Below are 13,028 nucleotides of genomic sequence, written 5' to 3'. Positions count from 1 at the left end.
CTGTACTTGACCTAAGGAGCAATATTAGGGTTACTGAGGATTAGCAATATTAGGATTAAAGTCTGTGAAATGCTGTTTACCGCTCTTACCATCGTGTAAACATGTCAATAACGTAACACCTTAACTATCCAATGGCTAGACTTCTGGAAACCTTAACCTTTGGAAACCAAGCTCCTTGTGGAAAGTGAGCAGAAAGCTTTTGAGCTAAGTCATCAATAATATAGCAACCTTGAGACAGAGTTCACTGATTGAAAAATATGTGCAAAGTGAAATTTAACAGGCTTAGTTTTCTGCTTTCTGCTGGCAGTTTGGTAGTACACTGGAGATGACAGGAGGAAAGTTACCTGAGAAGCATTCTATTACTGTTAGGAGGACACTGGAGAAACATAATTAGACTAGAAAGATAGGGCTATACATTACTCTTTAGTATATGAACTGATAGTCTTCCTAGTCTAATTTGTCATACCCAATACCCAGAAGATACTCTGGACTAAGAGAAGTATGTAATAGGCTTTAGGCACATTTTTGCATTAGCTAACATGTGTCAGCATTTAGTTGTGGCCATTGCTCTGAATGCTTTATATATATACATACACATATATATATGTTTTTTTTTTTTTTGAGACAGAGTCTCGGTCACCCAGGCTGAAGTGCATGGCATGATCACAGCTCATTGCAACCTCTGCCTCCCGGGTTCAAGTGATTCTCCTGTATCAGCCTCCTGAGTAGCTGGGATTACAGGCGTGTGCCACCATGCCCAGCTAATTTTTGTATTTTTAGTAGAGTCGGAGTTTCAGCATGTTGGTCAGGCTGGTCTCGAACTGACCTCGTGATTCACGCGCCTCGGCCTCCCAAAGTGCTGGGATTACAGGCGTGAGCCACCTCGCCCGGCACTTTACATATATTAATCCCTCAGGAAAACTCTGTGAAGTCAATACTGTTTTCTCCATTATTTATGTATAAAGAGCAGAGAATCAAAAATCACTTGCCAACGGTCACAAGACTAAAAGTGGTAGAGTAGGTATTGACCTGCCAAACTATAGAAACTTGGAGAAGGCCTTTGATATTCAGGGACGTGTATATTTATAAGACCTCAGATGACAGATGTTATGTCAAGTTTAAAAAGTTAAGGTTCTTTTTAAAAAAGTTGTAACTTAAAAAGTTTGCTGTACTTGATTTTCTTCAAATGATAATGAAATCTAATAGAATTTCCTTTACTATCAAATTTCTGTGTATTAACCTTAGGACAGGACAGATAATTTACAACTCAGTTGTCTGTTTTTTTTTTGTTGTTGTTTTTTTTTTTTTTTTTTTTTTTTGAGACAGAGTCTCGCTCTGTAGCCCGGGCTGGAGTGCAGTGGCCGGATCTCAGCTCACTGCAAGCTCCGCCTCCCAGGTTTACGCCATTCTCCTGCCTCAGCCTCCCGAGTAGCTGGGACTACAGGCGCCCGCCACCTCGCCCGGCTAGTTTTTTGTATTTTTTAGTAGAGACGGGGTTTCACGGTGTTCGCCAGGATGGTCTCGATCTCCTGACCTCGTGATCCACCCGTCTCGGCCTCCCAAAGTGCTGGGATTACAGGCTTGAGCCACCGCGCCCGGCCTTTTTTTTTTTTTTTTAGACGAGTGTCTCACTCTGTCAATTCGGCTAGAGTTCAGTGGCGCGATCTTGGCTCACTGCATCTCCGCCTCCCGGGAGCCGTTCTCCTGCTGCAGCTTCCCAAGTAGCTGAGGTTACAGGTTGCACCACCACATTGGGCTACTTTTTGGGTTTTTATTTTTATTTTAAAAAAATTTGTGTTTTTAGTGGAGACAGGGTTTTGCCATGTTGCTCAGGCTGGTCTTGAACTCCTGGTCTCAAGTGATCTACCTACCTTGGCCTCCTAAAGTACTGGGATTACACACATTAGTCTGTAGGCATTTTATTTTATTTTTATTTTTATATTTTTTGAGATGGAGTCTTGCTCTTTCACCCAGGCTGGAGTGCAGTGGTGCTCCCTGCAGCCTCTGTCTCCTGGGTTCAAGTGACTCTCCTCTCTCAGCCTCCCAAGTAGCTAGGATTACAAGCACCTGCCACCATGCCCAGCTAATATTTATATTTTTATTAGAGACGGGGTTTCACCATGTTGGCCAGGCTGGCCTCGAACTCCTGACCTCAAGTGATCCACCTGCCTCGGCCTCCCAAAGTGCTGGGATTACGGGCGTGAGCCACCACCTGGCCGTGCATTTTATTTTGACAAGTGCAGAGACACATACTCTGAGGCAATCCTTAGTAGTTTAGAAAAGTCATTAAGCTAAATAGATTTCTGGATGGGTGTAACTCTTTGTTAAAAGCAGCAGGAAAAGACTGGGCATGGTGACTCTCGCCTGTAATCCCAGTACTTTGGGAGGCTGAGGCAGGCGGATTGCTTGAGGCCAGGAGTTTGAGACCAGCCTGGCCAACGTGGATAACCCTGTCTCTACTAAAAATATAAAAATCAGCTGGACGTGGTGGTGTGCACCTGTAATCCCAGCTTCTTGCAAGACTGAGGCATGAGAATTGGTTGAACCCGGAAATGGAGGTTGCAGTGACTCCAGATTGCACCACTGCACCCCAGCCTGGGCGACAAAATAAGACTGTCTCAAAAAAAAAAAAAAAAAAAAAAAAAATATATATATATATATATATATATAAAAAAAATAAAACCTGTAGAAACCTATCGTGAATGTATCAACAAAAGTATCAACACCCTACTCACTGATAGATAATGGGTTGATATGGCTTACTTGCAGTGTGAATGTCCAAGTTTTCTTTTCTTTTTTTTTTTGGATAGTGTCTTGCCCTCTTGCCCATGTCAGAGTACAGTGGCATGATCATGGCTTAACTGCATTCCCAACCTTCTACACTCAAGTGATCTTGCCACTTCAGCCTCCCAAGTACCTAAAATGACAGGCCCATACCACCAACCTAGCTAGTTAAAATTTTTGCCTGGGTACTGTGGTTCACGCCTGTAATCTCAGCACTTTGGAAGGCCGAGGTGGGTAGATCACCAGGTCAAGAGATTGAGACCATCCTCGCCAACATGGTGAAACCCCATCTCTACTAAAAATAGAAAAATTAGCCATGCGTGGTGGCACGCACCTGTAGTCCCAGCTACTTGGGCGGCTGAGGCAGGAGAATCATTTGAACCCAGGAGGTGGAGGTTACAGTAAGCTGAGGTCGCACCATTGCACTCCAGCCTGGGTGACAGAGCGAGACTTCATCTCAAAAAAAATTTTTTTTTGTTTTTGCAGGGACGGGCTTCTCACTCTGTTGCCCAGGTTGATCTTGAACTCCTTGGCTTGAGTGGTCCTCCTGCCTTGGCCTCCCAAAGTGTTGGGATTACAGGCATGAGCCACTGCACCTGGCATTAAGTTTTTAAATATATAGAACTTTTCTACCAGTTGTTACAGAATTATAGATGCTTTTCAATAGTATCTTTAAATCTGTCTCATAGGGTTTGCATCTAAAATGCCAGTAATATCTAATTATTAATTAGTTGAGTAGTTGGCAGCCAGTTTAGAGTAAGAGTGGAACTCTGTGACATAATAAAATTACGTGTGCGTATATATATATATATGAATGAAACTTGAGAGTAGGTTCTAAGAGTGTCAGAAAGTCAAATGTATTGGACTCTGATAGGGGAAGTCAGAGAGTGCCAGCTTCAACATTTTGCTTTAGGCTAGTCTTATTTGTCATTGTCTGTGTCATCCTTGGCAGGCATGTTGACCCATGTACACATTTATCACATAACTCTGAATTTCTATGTTTATTTGTTTATTTTGAGACGGAGTCTCACTCTGTTGCCCAGGCTGGAGTGCAGTGGCACATCTCGGCTCACTGCAAACTCCACCTCCTGGGTTCACGCCGTTCTGCCTCAGCCTCCCGAGTAGTTAGGACTACAGGCGCCCAGCACCACGCCTGGCTGATTTTTTGTATTTTTTTTTTAGTAGAGATGGGGTTTTACTATATTGGTCAGACTGGTCTCGATCTCCTGACCTCGTGATATGCCTGCCTTAGCCTCCCAAAGTGCTGGGATTACAGGTGTGAGCCACTGTGCCCAGCCAATTTCTAGGTCTTTCGTGTCATTTAACTTTGTTTTCTTGAGCACATGAATTTTATTAGTAGGCAATTTCTTTTAATTTGATTACCGTTCTTTTGAGTATGGGTCACATTTTCCTGTCTATTACCATATCTAGTCATTTTGGAGTATATGTTGGACATTGGGATTGTTACTTAGTAGAGGCTCTGGGTTACCTTTTTTTTTTTTTTGATACGAAGTCTTGTTCTGTTGCCCAGGCTGGAGTGCAATGGCATGATCTCAGCTCACTGCAACCTCTGCCTTGTGGGTTCAAGCAGTTCTCCTGCCTTAGCCTCCCAAGTAGCTGGGATTACAGGCCCGTGACACCACGCCCGACTGATTTTTGTATTTTTAATAGAGACAGGGTTTCACCATGTTGGTCAGGCTGGTCTTAAACTTCTGATCTCGTGATCTGCCTGCCTCAGCCTCCCAAAGTGCTGGGATTATGGGTGTGAGCCACCACGCCCGGTCTCTGGGTTCTCTTTTAATCCTTTGCTCTGTGTGTGTTTGTTTGTTGTTGTTGTTATGTAATGAATGCCTGTGATCTCCCTCACTCCCCGAGAATTCATATCTTGAAGCCCTAATCTCCAGTGTGATGGTATTTGGAGATGAGAACTTTGGGAGATGGAGGTAATCAGGGATAGATGAGATCATGAGGATGGGGCCCTGGGTCTGATCGGATTTATGTCCTGAGAAGAAGAGATACCGGAGAGCTTATGCACTCCCTCTTCACTGTGTGAAGACACAGTGAGGAGGCAGCTGTCTGAGAGCCCTCATCAGACACTGGCCCTCCTGGAATCTTGATCTTGAAGTTTCAATCTCCAGAACTGTGAGAAAATTTATTTCAGTTGTTATCCCACCAAGTCTGTGTGGTGTTTGTTGTGGCATCCCAAGCTAAAACAGTTATTGTACTCAAACTCCAAACTGTCTCTCCTACAATGGGCAGCAGGAATATCTACTCAGTTATTTTATTTAGCTGGGCTGCTGCCCCATGTGTACGTTCTTCATGGGTCAGCGAGAGATTTGTGTAGAGTTAATATGAAGTATTTAGGATTCCTTTTCTCGACTCTTGGAGAAACTTTCCCATCACTTTCCAGCTGCTGTTTTCACCTTGCACTGAGTAGGTATTCTGGTTCTATAAGTCAGTAAGACTGTGGGATTTCTATTGGTATTTAGCTGTTCACGAGGCATAGGATGGGGACCGTCTTCAGGCAAAAAAGCCTTAAAAATTGGGAAACTCACTCAATACCATTCTTTTATTCTAAGTGTAGACTCCATCTAGTTTCTGCTTGTGTTTGGTCCTCAAGTCTTTTTTAGCTTTTTATTTAAAAAGATGTTTTTTTAAACGGATAGAGATGGCCTACTTAACATGTTTTGACACGTTTTGGCACAGAGTTGTTGATGGTATCCTCATTATTATTTTTTGGTCCTCAAGTCTTTTTTCAGTGTCCTCAAGTCTTTTTTATCTTTTTATTTAAAAAGATGTTTTTTAAACGGATAGAGATGAGGTCTCGCTGTGTTGACCAGGCTGGTCTCAAACTCCTGGCCTCAAGCATTCCTCCCATCTTGGCCTCCCAAAGTGCTAGGATTACCAGCGTCAGCCACTGTGCCTGGCCTCTTTTTTATCTTTTGTCCAGAGTTTATGGTGGTTATCTGTGGGATGGTTAGCCTAATAGGACCTACTTCTCCATAGCTAGTATCTTCTTTCTAATTTTAATATATAGAATCATAGAATGTATTTATTTGTTAAAAAAAACTTTGATTTCCACATGTTACCTTAATAGCAGAATTTTTTAGGAATCTTTAATTTTTTCCCCAAATTTTTGCTAGCAGCATCTAGGCAGGAAGGATATGCTGGTAGTGATTTGTTTAGAGAGTGAGATGTGCTTAGGTTTACTTGTAATACGTGTCCCTTATTGCTGGTAGACTGGTATAAAAATTTATAATTCAAGGAATTTTGAAGTGATCACCATCATAGTTGAAATTTGACTATGTGGCATGCATTGTGCTAAAACAACTTACATGGATCATTTTATTTAATCATCAGAGCAACATTGTGAGGTAAGTACTGTTGTTACCCTGTTTTACAGGTAAGGAAGCAAAAAGAGGTTCTGAAACTTGAACAAGGTTGCACACATAGTAAACAGCAGAGCTGGGATCTTAGATCAGTCTAATTCCAGAATCTGTACTGTTTAACTACTGAAGATCACCAACTGATCTTTAAGATTCCCTCCTCTGCTAGCATTCTGCGGATATAGTTCCTTTTTACATTACTTGGAACATACAAATGTAGGAATTTTCAGATTTGTGTTTGTAGTTTGCCACCTCTTGGTAAAATTTGGTAGTGCAGCCTAGCAGTAGAACAAACAGCAAAGTGTAAAAAACTAGGAATTTTTGTATGTATTTATAACTAGGGCATATTTGATTGGGTGACTGATGGCAGAGCAGAAACTTAGAATTTCAAAAACTGTAAAAACTTTTTTTTATCATTAGGTCATATTTACAGCTTTCAGCTGGGGTATGTGAATGTTGGGTTTGTGAAGCCAATTCCTGTGTAACAAGTGAAGGCTGTAAATGATGAGAATGCTATGTGTGGGAAGAATATACTTACATTTGTCTGTTACATAAACAGAATGAAAGGTAGTAAGTTTTTGAAATAAACGAAATTGGTGAATGAGGTACTTTGGAAAGCTATAGGAAATTTTCTTTTTTTTTTTTTGAAATGGAGTTTTGCTTTTGTCGCCTAGGCTAGAGTGCAATGGCGTAATCTTGACTCACTGCAACCTCTGTGTCCTGCGTTCAGTCGATTCTCCTGCCTCAGCCTTCTGAGTAGCTGCGATTACAGGCACCTGACACCATGCCCAGCTAATTTTTGTATTTTTAGTAGAGACAGGGTTTCAGCATGTTGGCCAGGCTGGTCTCAAATTCCTGACCTCAGGTAATCTACCTGCCTCGGCTTCCCAAAGTGTTAGGATTACAGACATGAGCCACCGTGCCTGGCCAGGAGATTTTCTTGAAACATGCTAATGTCATTGTATGTCCCTATAGACATAAAATTTAGTAAAAATCTGTGCGTATAGGAGTGACACAATTTAAGTGACTTTTAGCAAATTGTTTGCTAAAGTTTTGGGTGGATTTGCCAATGAGAAACAACTCTGGTTTCCAGCTCTTGGAAAAACCCAAAACTACTATGAGATGTAGTAGAGGGGACGATATATTCAAAGTATTGAAGGAAAAAAAAAAAAAAACCCATCAACCAAGAATACTGTACCTGGCACAGCTGTCCTTCAGAAAGGAAGGAGAGATGAAGATTTTCCCAGACCAAAACTCAGAGTTTATACCACTAGACCTGTGTTACAAGAAACGCTAACAGAATTTCTTCAAGCTGAAAGACAGGGTTGCTAATTAGTAACAAAAAGAATATGAAAAGTATAAAACTTAGTGGTAAATGTAAGTACAGTTAATTTAGAATACTCTAATGCCATAATGGTGGTATGAAAATCATTTGTATTTTTAGTATGAAGGTTAAAAGATAAAAACCATTAAAAATAATAATAGCAAGAATAATTTGTTAACAGATACATAATACAAAAACATATAAATTGTGACACCAAAAATTTATTAGAAACCAGGCACTGGCTGGGCGCCATGGCTCATGCCTGTAATCCCAGCACTTTGGGAAGCGGAGGCAGGTGGATCACCTGAGGTCAGGAGTTCAAGAAAAGCCTGACCAACATGGTGAAACCCCATCTCTACTAAAAATACAAAAATTAGCTGGGTGGCTGGGCAGGGTGGCTCACGCCTATAATCCCAGCACTTTGGGAGGCTGAGGTGGGCAGATCACAAAGTCAGGAGATTGAGACCAGCCTGGCCAACATGGTGAAACCCTGTCTCTACTAAAATACAAAAAATTAGCTGGGTGTGGGGGTGTGCGCCTGTCGTCCCAGCTACTCGAGAGGCTGAGGCAGGGGAATCACTTGAACCCGAGAGGCAGAGGTTGCAGTGAACCAAGGCTGTGCCACTGCACTCCAACTTGGCGACAGAGCAAGACTCCATCTCAAAAAAAAAAAAATTAGCTGGACATGGGGTGGGTGTCTGTAATTCCATCTACTCAGGAGGCTGAGGCAAGAGAGTCACTCGAACCCGGGAGGCACAGGTTGCAGTGAGCTGAAATTGCACCATTGCACTCCAGACTGGAAGACAGGAGCGAAACTCCATCCCCCCCCAAAAAAAAAAAAAAAAAAAAAGGCACAGTGGCCCATGCCTGTATTCCCAGCTACTTGGGAGACTGAAGTAGAAGAATTGCTTGAGACCAGCCTGGACAACATAGTGAGACCCCATTTCTAGAAAAAAAAAATAGCCAGGCATGGTGGCATGTGCCTGTATTCCTAGCTACTCGAGAGGCTGAGGCAGGAGCATCACTTGAGTCCAGAAGGTTGAGGCTGTAGTGAGCTGATTGTGCCACTGCACTCCATCCAGCCTGGGTGACAGAGCAAGGCCCTGTCTTGAAAATAAACAAAAGACAGTGGTTAATAGATTTTTTTTAAAAAGACCCAGTCTAGGTCAGGTACAGTAGCTCATGTCTGTAATCCCAGCACTTTGGGGGCTGAGGCGGGTGAATCACCTGAGGTTGGGAGTTTGAGACCAGCCTCACCAACATGGAAAAACCCCGTCTCTACTAAAGATACAAAAAATTAGCCGGGCGTGGTGGTGGGTGCCTGTAGTCCCAGATACTCAGGAGGCTGAGGCAGGAGAATAGTGTGAACCCGGGAGGCGGAGGTTGCAGTGAGCCAAGATCATGCCACTGCACTCCAGCCTGGGTGACAGAGTGAGACTGTTTCAAAAAGAGAAACAAAAAACAAAAATAGGTAGGAGTACACTCTAGCCATAAAAAGCATAGTCTAGTAAATACATAAATCAGTAACATAGTCATTTATTATCATTACAAAGTATTATGTACTGTACACAATTGTATATGCTATACTTTTATGCAACTGGCAGTGCAGGTTTGTTTACACCAGTATCAAAACAAATACCCAAGTAGTCCTTGAGCTATGAACTTATGATGGCTATGATGTTAGTAGGCCATAGGAGTTTTTTTTTTTTTCGAGACCAGTTCTCTCACCCAGGCTGATGTGTAGTGACGTGGTCATAGCTTACTTTAACCTCAAACTCCTGAGCTCAGATGAACCTTCCTCAAACTCCTGGGCTCAAGTGATCCTCCCGCCTCAGCTTCCCAGGTAGTTGGGACTATAGGCAGGCACCAACATGCCTGGCTAATTAAAAAAAAACAAAAACTGTTGTAGAGACAGGATCTCATTATGCTGCCTAGGTTGGTCTTGAACTCCTGGCCTCAAGCAGTCCTCTCATCTCCTCCTCCCGTGGCAAGATGCTGGGATTACAGGATGTGAGCCATTGCACCCAGCCTGCAATAGGAATTTTTCAGCTCCCTTATAATCTTAAGGGACCACTGTTAAATATGCAGTCCATCATTGACCTCAGTGTTGTTATGTGGCACATGACAGTATGCACAAGGGAATATCATTCAATCTTAAGGAAATTCTGTTTTTTGTGACCTGGATAGGCCTGGAGGACATTATGTTCAGTGAAATAAGCCAGGAACAGAAAAACAGATATCACATGGTCTCACATCTATGTAGAATCTGAAAAAGTGAGCTGATAAAAGTTCAGTTTCCGGGTGGAGAGTAGAATGGTGGTTATCAGAGACTTAGGTGGGTGGGGATTACTGGGGAAATGTTGGTCAAAGGATACAAAATTTCAGTTGGGAGGAATAATTTCAAGAAATCTTTTGTACAACATGGTGACTATAGTAAATAACAGTGTATTCTTGAAAAATACTAAGAGTATATTTTAAGTGGTCTCACCACAAAAAAATAGTATGTGAGGCAATGTGTATGATAATTAGCTCAATTTAGCCATTCCACAATGTATAGTAGCCCCCTTTTATCTGGTCTCAAATTCCTGAGCTCCAGCAATCTGCCCTCATTGGCCTCCCAAAGTGCTAAGGTTACAGGCAAGAGCTACTGCACCTGGCCTACTTAACATGTTTTGACACGTTTTGGCACAGAGTTGTTGATGGTATCCTCATTATTATTTTCTTGCTTTCTTTCCCCTTCCCTCCCTCCCTCCCTCCCTCTCTCTTTCTCTCTCTCTTTTCTTTCCTTTCCTTTTCTTTCTTTTTACAGTAAAGGGAACGCAAGTTTATTAGGAAAGTAAATAAACAAAAGAATGGTTACCCCATAGGTTGAGCAGTCCTGAGGTTATTTCTTGATTATATGCTAAGCAAGGAGTGGATTATTAATGAATTTTCTGGGAAAGGGGTGGGCAGTTCCCAGAACTGAGGATTCCTCCCCTTTTTAGACTATATGGGGTAACTTCTGGATATTACCATGGCATCTGTAAACTGTCATGGTGCTGGTTAGAGTGTCTTTTAGCATGCTGATACATTATAATTAGCATATAATGAGCAGTGAGGAAAACCAGAGGTCTACTCTTGTTGCCATCTTGGTTTTGGTGGGTTTTGGCTAGCTTTTTTTACTGCAAACTGTTTTATCAGCATAGTCTTTATGGCCTGTATCTTATGTTGAACTCCCATCTCATCCTGTGACTTAGAATGCCTAACCTACTGGGAATGCAGCCTAACAAGTCTCTCAGCCTTATTTTACTCAGCCCCTATTCAAGATGGAGTCACTCTGGTTTAAACACCTCTGACGTTCCCCCCCTTGTTTATAAGAGAATCCTTCATCCTAAGGGTTGTAGAGGGACGAAGATCTACCTTTTGTAACTTCTTCTTGCTGGATGGGGTGATGATATTCCTGCCTAATTATTAAGGTCTCTTGTGTCCGTGGTAGAGAGGCGCTCATTCAGAATGCATCAGTTTGCTGAGGACCATCCATAACTGAGTTCTGACAAAACATGATATCTGAAAGATTAGTAAGTGTTTAATAAAACATTTAGTAAGCTTATCCTGCATTCCTGTTTAAAGAGTACAACAGCAATATATTCCATAACAGTAAAGCAAAATAAGTAAAACTATCCCAAGTAAACTAAATTAGAAGACTTTCCATGAACTGGCAACTGTCGGAACCACACTGATATGGAATCACTGATTCCATTATGTGCCCAGAATTAGAATATTGATCCAGATTTTTACATTATCCATCCCTCTTTTTTTTTCTGCACTTCAGTCAGAGATCACTGATTGGTTCACAGCAGAAAGCAAGGTCAGCCTAAATTGCAGGAAAAAAACTCAAAAACAACTGATGAGACCAGAATCTACTGACGGGTGTACCATAGTTCTCAAAAAACAATTTTTTTTCTCTCTCCGATGTCCCATTTTTACTAAAGACAAATTATAGTATGACCGATTTGCTTTGTTATACTTGGCCAGATTATCTGTATAAAGTGCAGCAAGAATAATTTTTTTTCACATAGGCTTTTGAAATTGGCTTTGATGGAACTCTGTCCCATAAGGAATCTCAGATAAGACTTTTAAAGCTGCGCCCAGCGTGGATTTTTTTTTTTTTTTTTTTTTTTTTTTTTTTACTTTTCTTTGTGAAACAGAGTCTTACTCTGTTGCCCAGGCTGGAGTGCACTGGCATGACCTCGGCTCACTGCAGCCTCCACCTCCGGAGTTCAAGTGATTCTCCTGCCTCAGCTTCCTGTGTAGTTGGGATTACAGGCGTGCATCACCACGCCTGACTTCAGACTTCCAAGTAGCTGGGACTACAGGAGCACATCACCACACCTGGCTAACTTTTTAGCTTTTGGGGTTTCACCATGTTTTCCAGGCTACCCTTGACTTCGGTGGCTAAAACTATCCTCTCACCTTGACTCCCAAAATGTTGGGATTACAAGTGTGAGCTACTGTGCCCAGCTAGTTGTCTTTTAAATGGCTCATATCCTAGAATAATACCAGCCCCTCTTAAGGTTTTTGGTTCACAGTGGCAATCTCAAACTTGGCTTCCCTCCTCTTTGACTATTTGAAGCAATAGTATCTTCACAGTACTGTTGATTTAATAATCTAAGTCACTTGGGATTTAAATGGAATTATTCTGATGTTTTGGGGTGCCATCTTCAGACTATAGTATGTAATGAATAGTAAATAAAAAATTATGTAGTATAGGAGTGTTTATGGGCTGGGCATGGTGGCTCACGCCTGTAATCCCAACACTTTTGGAGGCCGAGGCGGGCAGATCACCTGAGGTCGGGAGTTTGAGACCAGCCTGACCAACATGGAGAAACCCTGTCTCTATTAAACAAATACAAAATTATCTGGTCGTGGTGGCGCATGCCTGTAATCCCAACTACTCAGGAGGCTGAGGCGGGAGAATCACTTGAACCTGGGAGGTGGAGGTTATGATGAGCCAAGATCACACCATTGCACTCCAGTTTGGGCAACAAGAGCAAAACTCTGTCTCAAAAAAAAAAAAGTTTATGTTTTTATCATGAAATTGTTTCCTTCTTATTTAGTGGGTTAAACAATTCTTTAAAACATTTTGTTTTAGTCCCAGAAATCCTGGATAGAAAGCACTTTGACCAAGAGGGAATGTGTATATATTATACCAAGTTCCAAGGACCCTCACAGGTAAGCACACCTTTGTTGCTTCTGGGATCTTCTAGAAATTTTAGTGTAAATTATATTGCTATTTCTTTTTTGGAAACAAAAACTACTAAATACATTATTTGTAGTTACTGTTACTTTTTATAGTTACTGCTAATCATTTAATTTGGGAAGGATTGGGAGGAAGAAACAGCATTGAAAATCAGTATTTTGGAGTTCTTAATGCCATTTACAGCATACAATCTCTTCCTTGAAGTGTTCCTCCATCTCTAAACTCCCTCAGATCATAGTGTAGTGTTTTACAAAGGTAAGGCAGTTAAGACTCTCTCTCTCTTTTTTATTTTTTT

At 41.7% G+C, this 13,028-nt stretch overlaps 1 protein-coding gene across 4 annotated transcripts in view; it reads left to right on the top strand.

The window, feature by feature from the left end:
• The window catches only part of TRPM7 (transient receptor potential cation channel subfamily M member 7), a 120,837-nt gene that overhangs the window by 5,419 nt on the left and 102,390 nt on the right, over nt 1-13,028 (top strand). For all 4 annotated transcript variants that reach the window (XM_050797103.1, XM_050797105.1, XM_050797104.1 and 1 more), the window contains exon 2: nt 12,626-12,705. In XM_050797103.1, the coding sequence (XP_050653060.1) occupies nt 12,626-12,705 (80 nt within the window). The remainder of the gene's footprint in view (nt 1-12,625; nt 12,706-13,028) is intronic.

This window comes from Macaca thibetana, chromosome 7, assembly GCF_024542745.1.
Source record: "Macaca thibetana thibetana isolate TM-01 chromosome 7, ASM2454274v1, whole genome shotgun sequence".
Taxonomy (NCBI): domain Eukaryota; kingdom Metazoa; phylum Chordata; class Mammalia; order Primates; family Cercopithecidae; genus Macaca; species Macaca thibetana.
The sequence above is the reverse complement of the archived record's forward strand: the minus strand, read 5'-3'. Positions and strand labels throughout refer to the sequence as shown.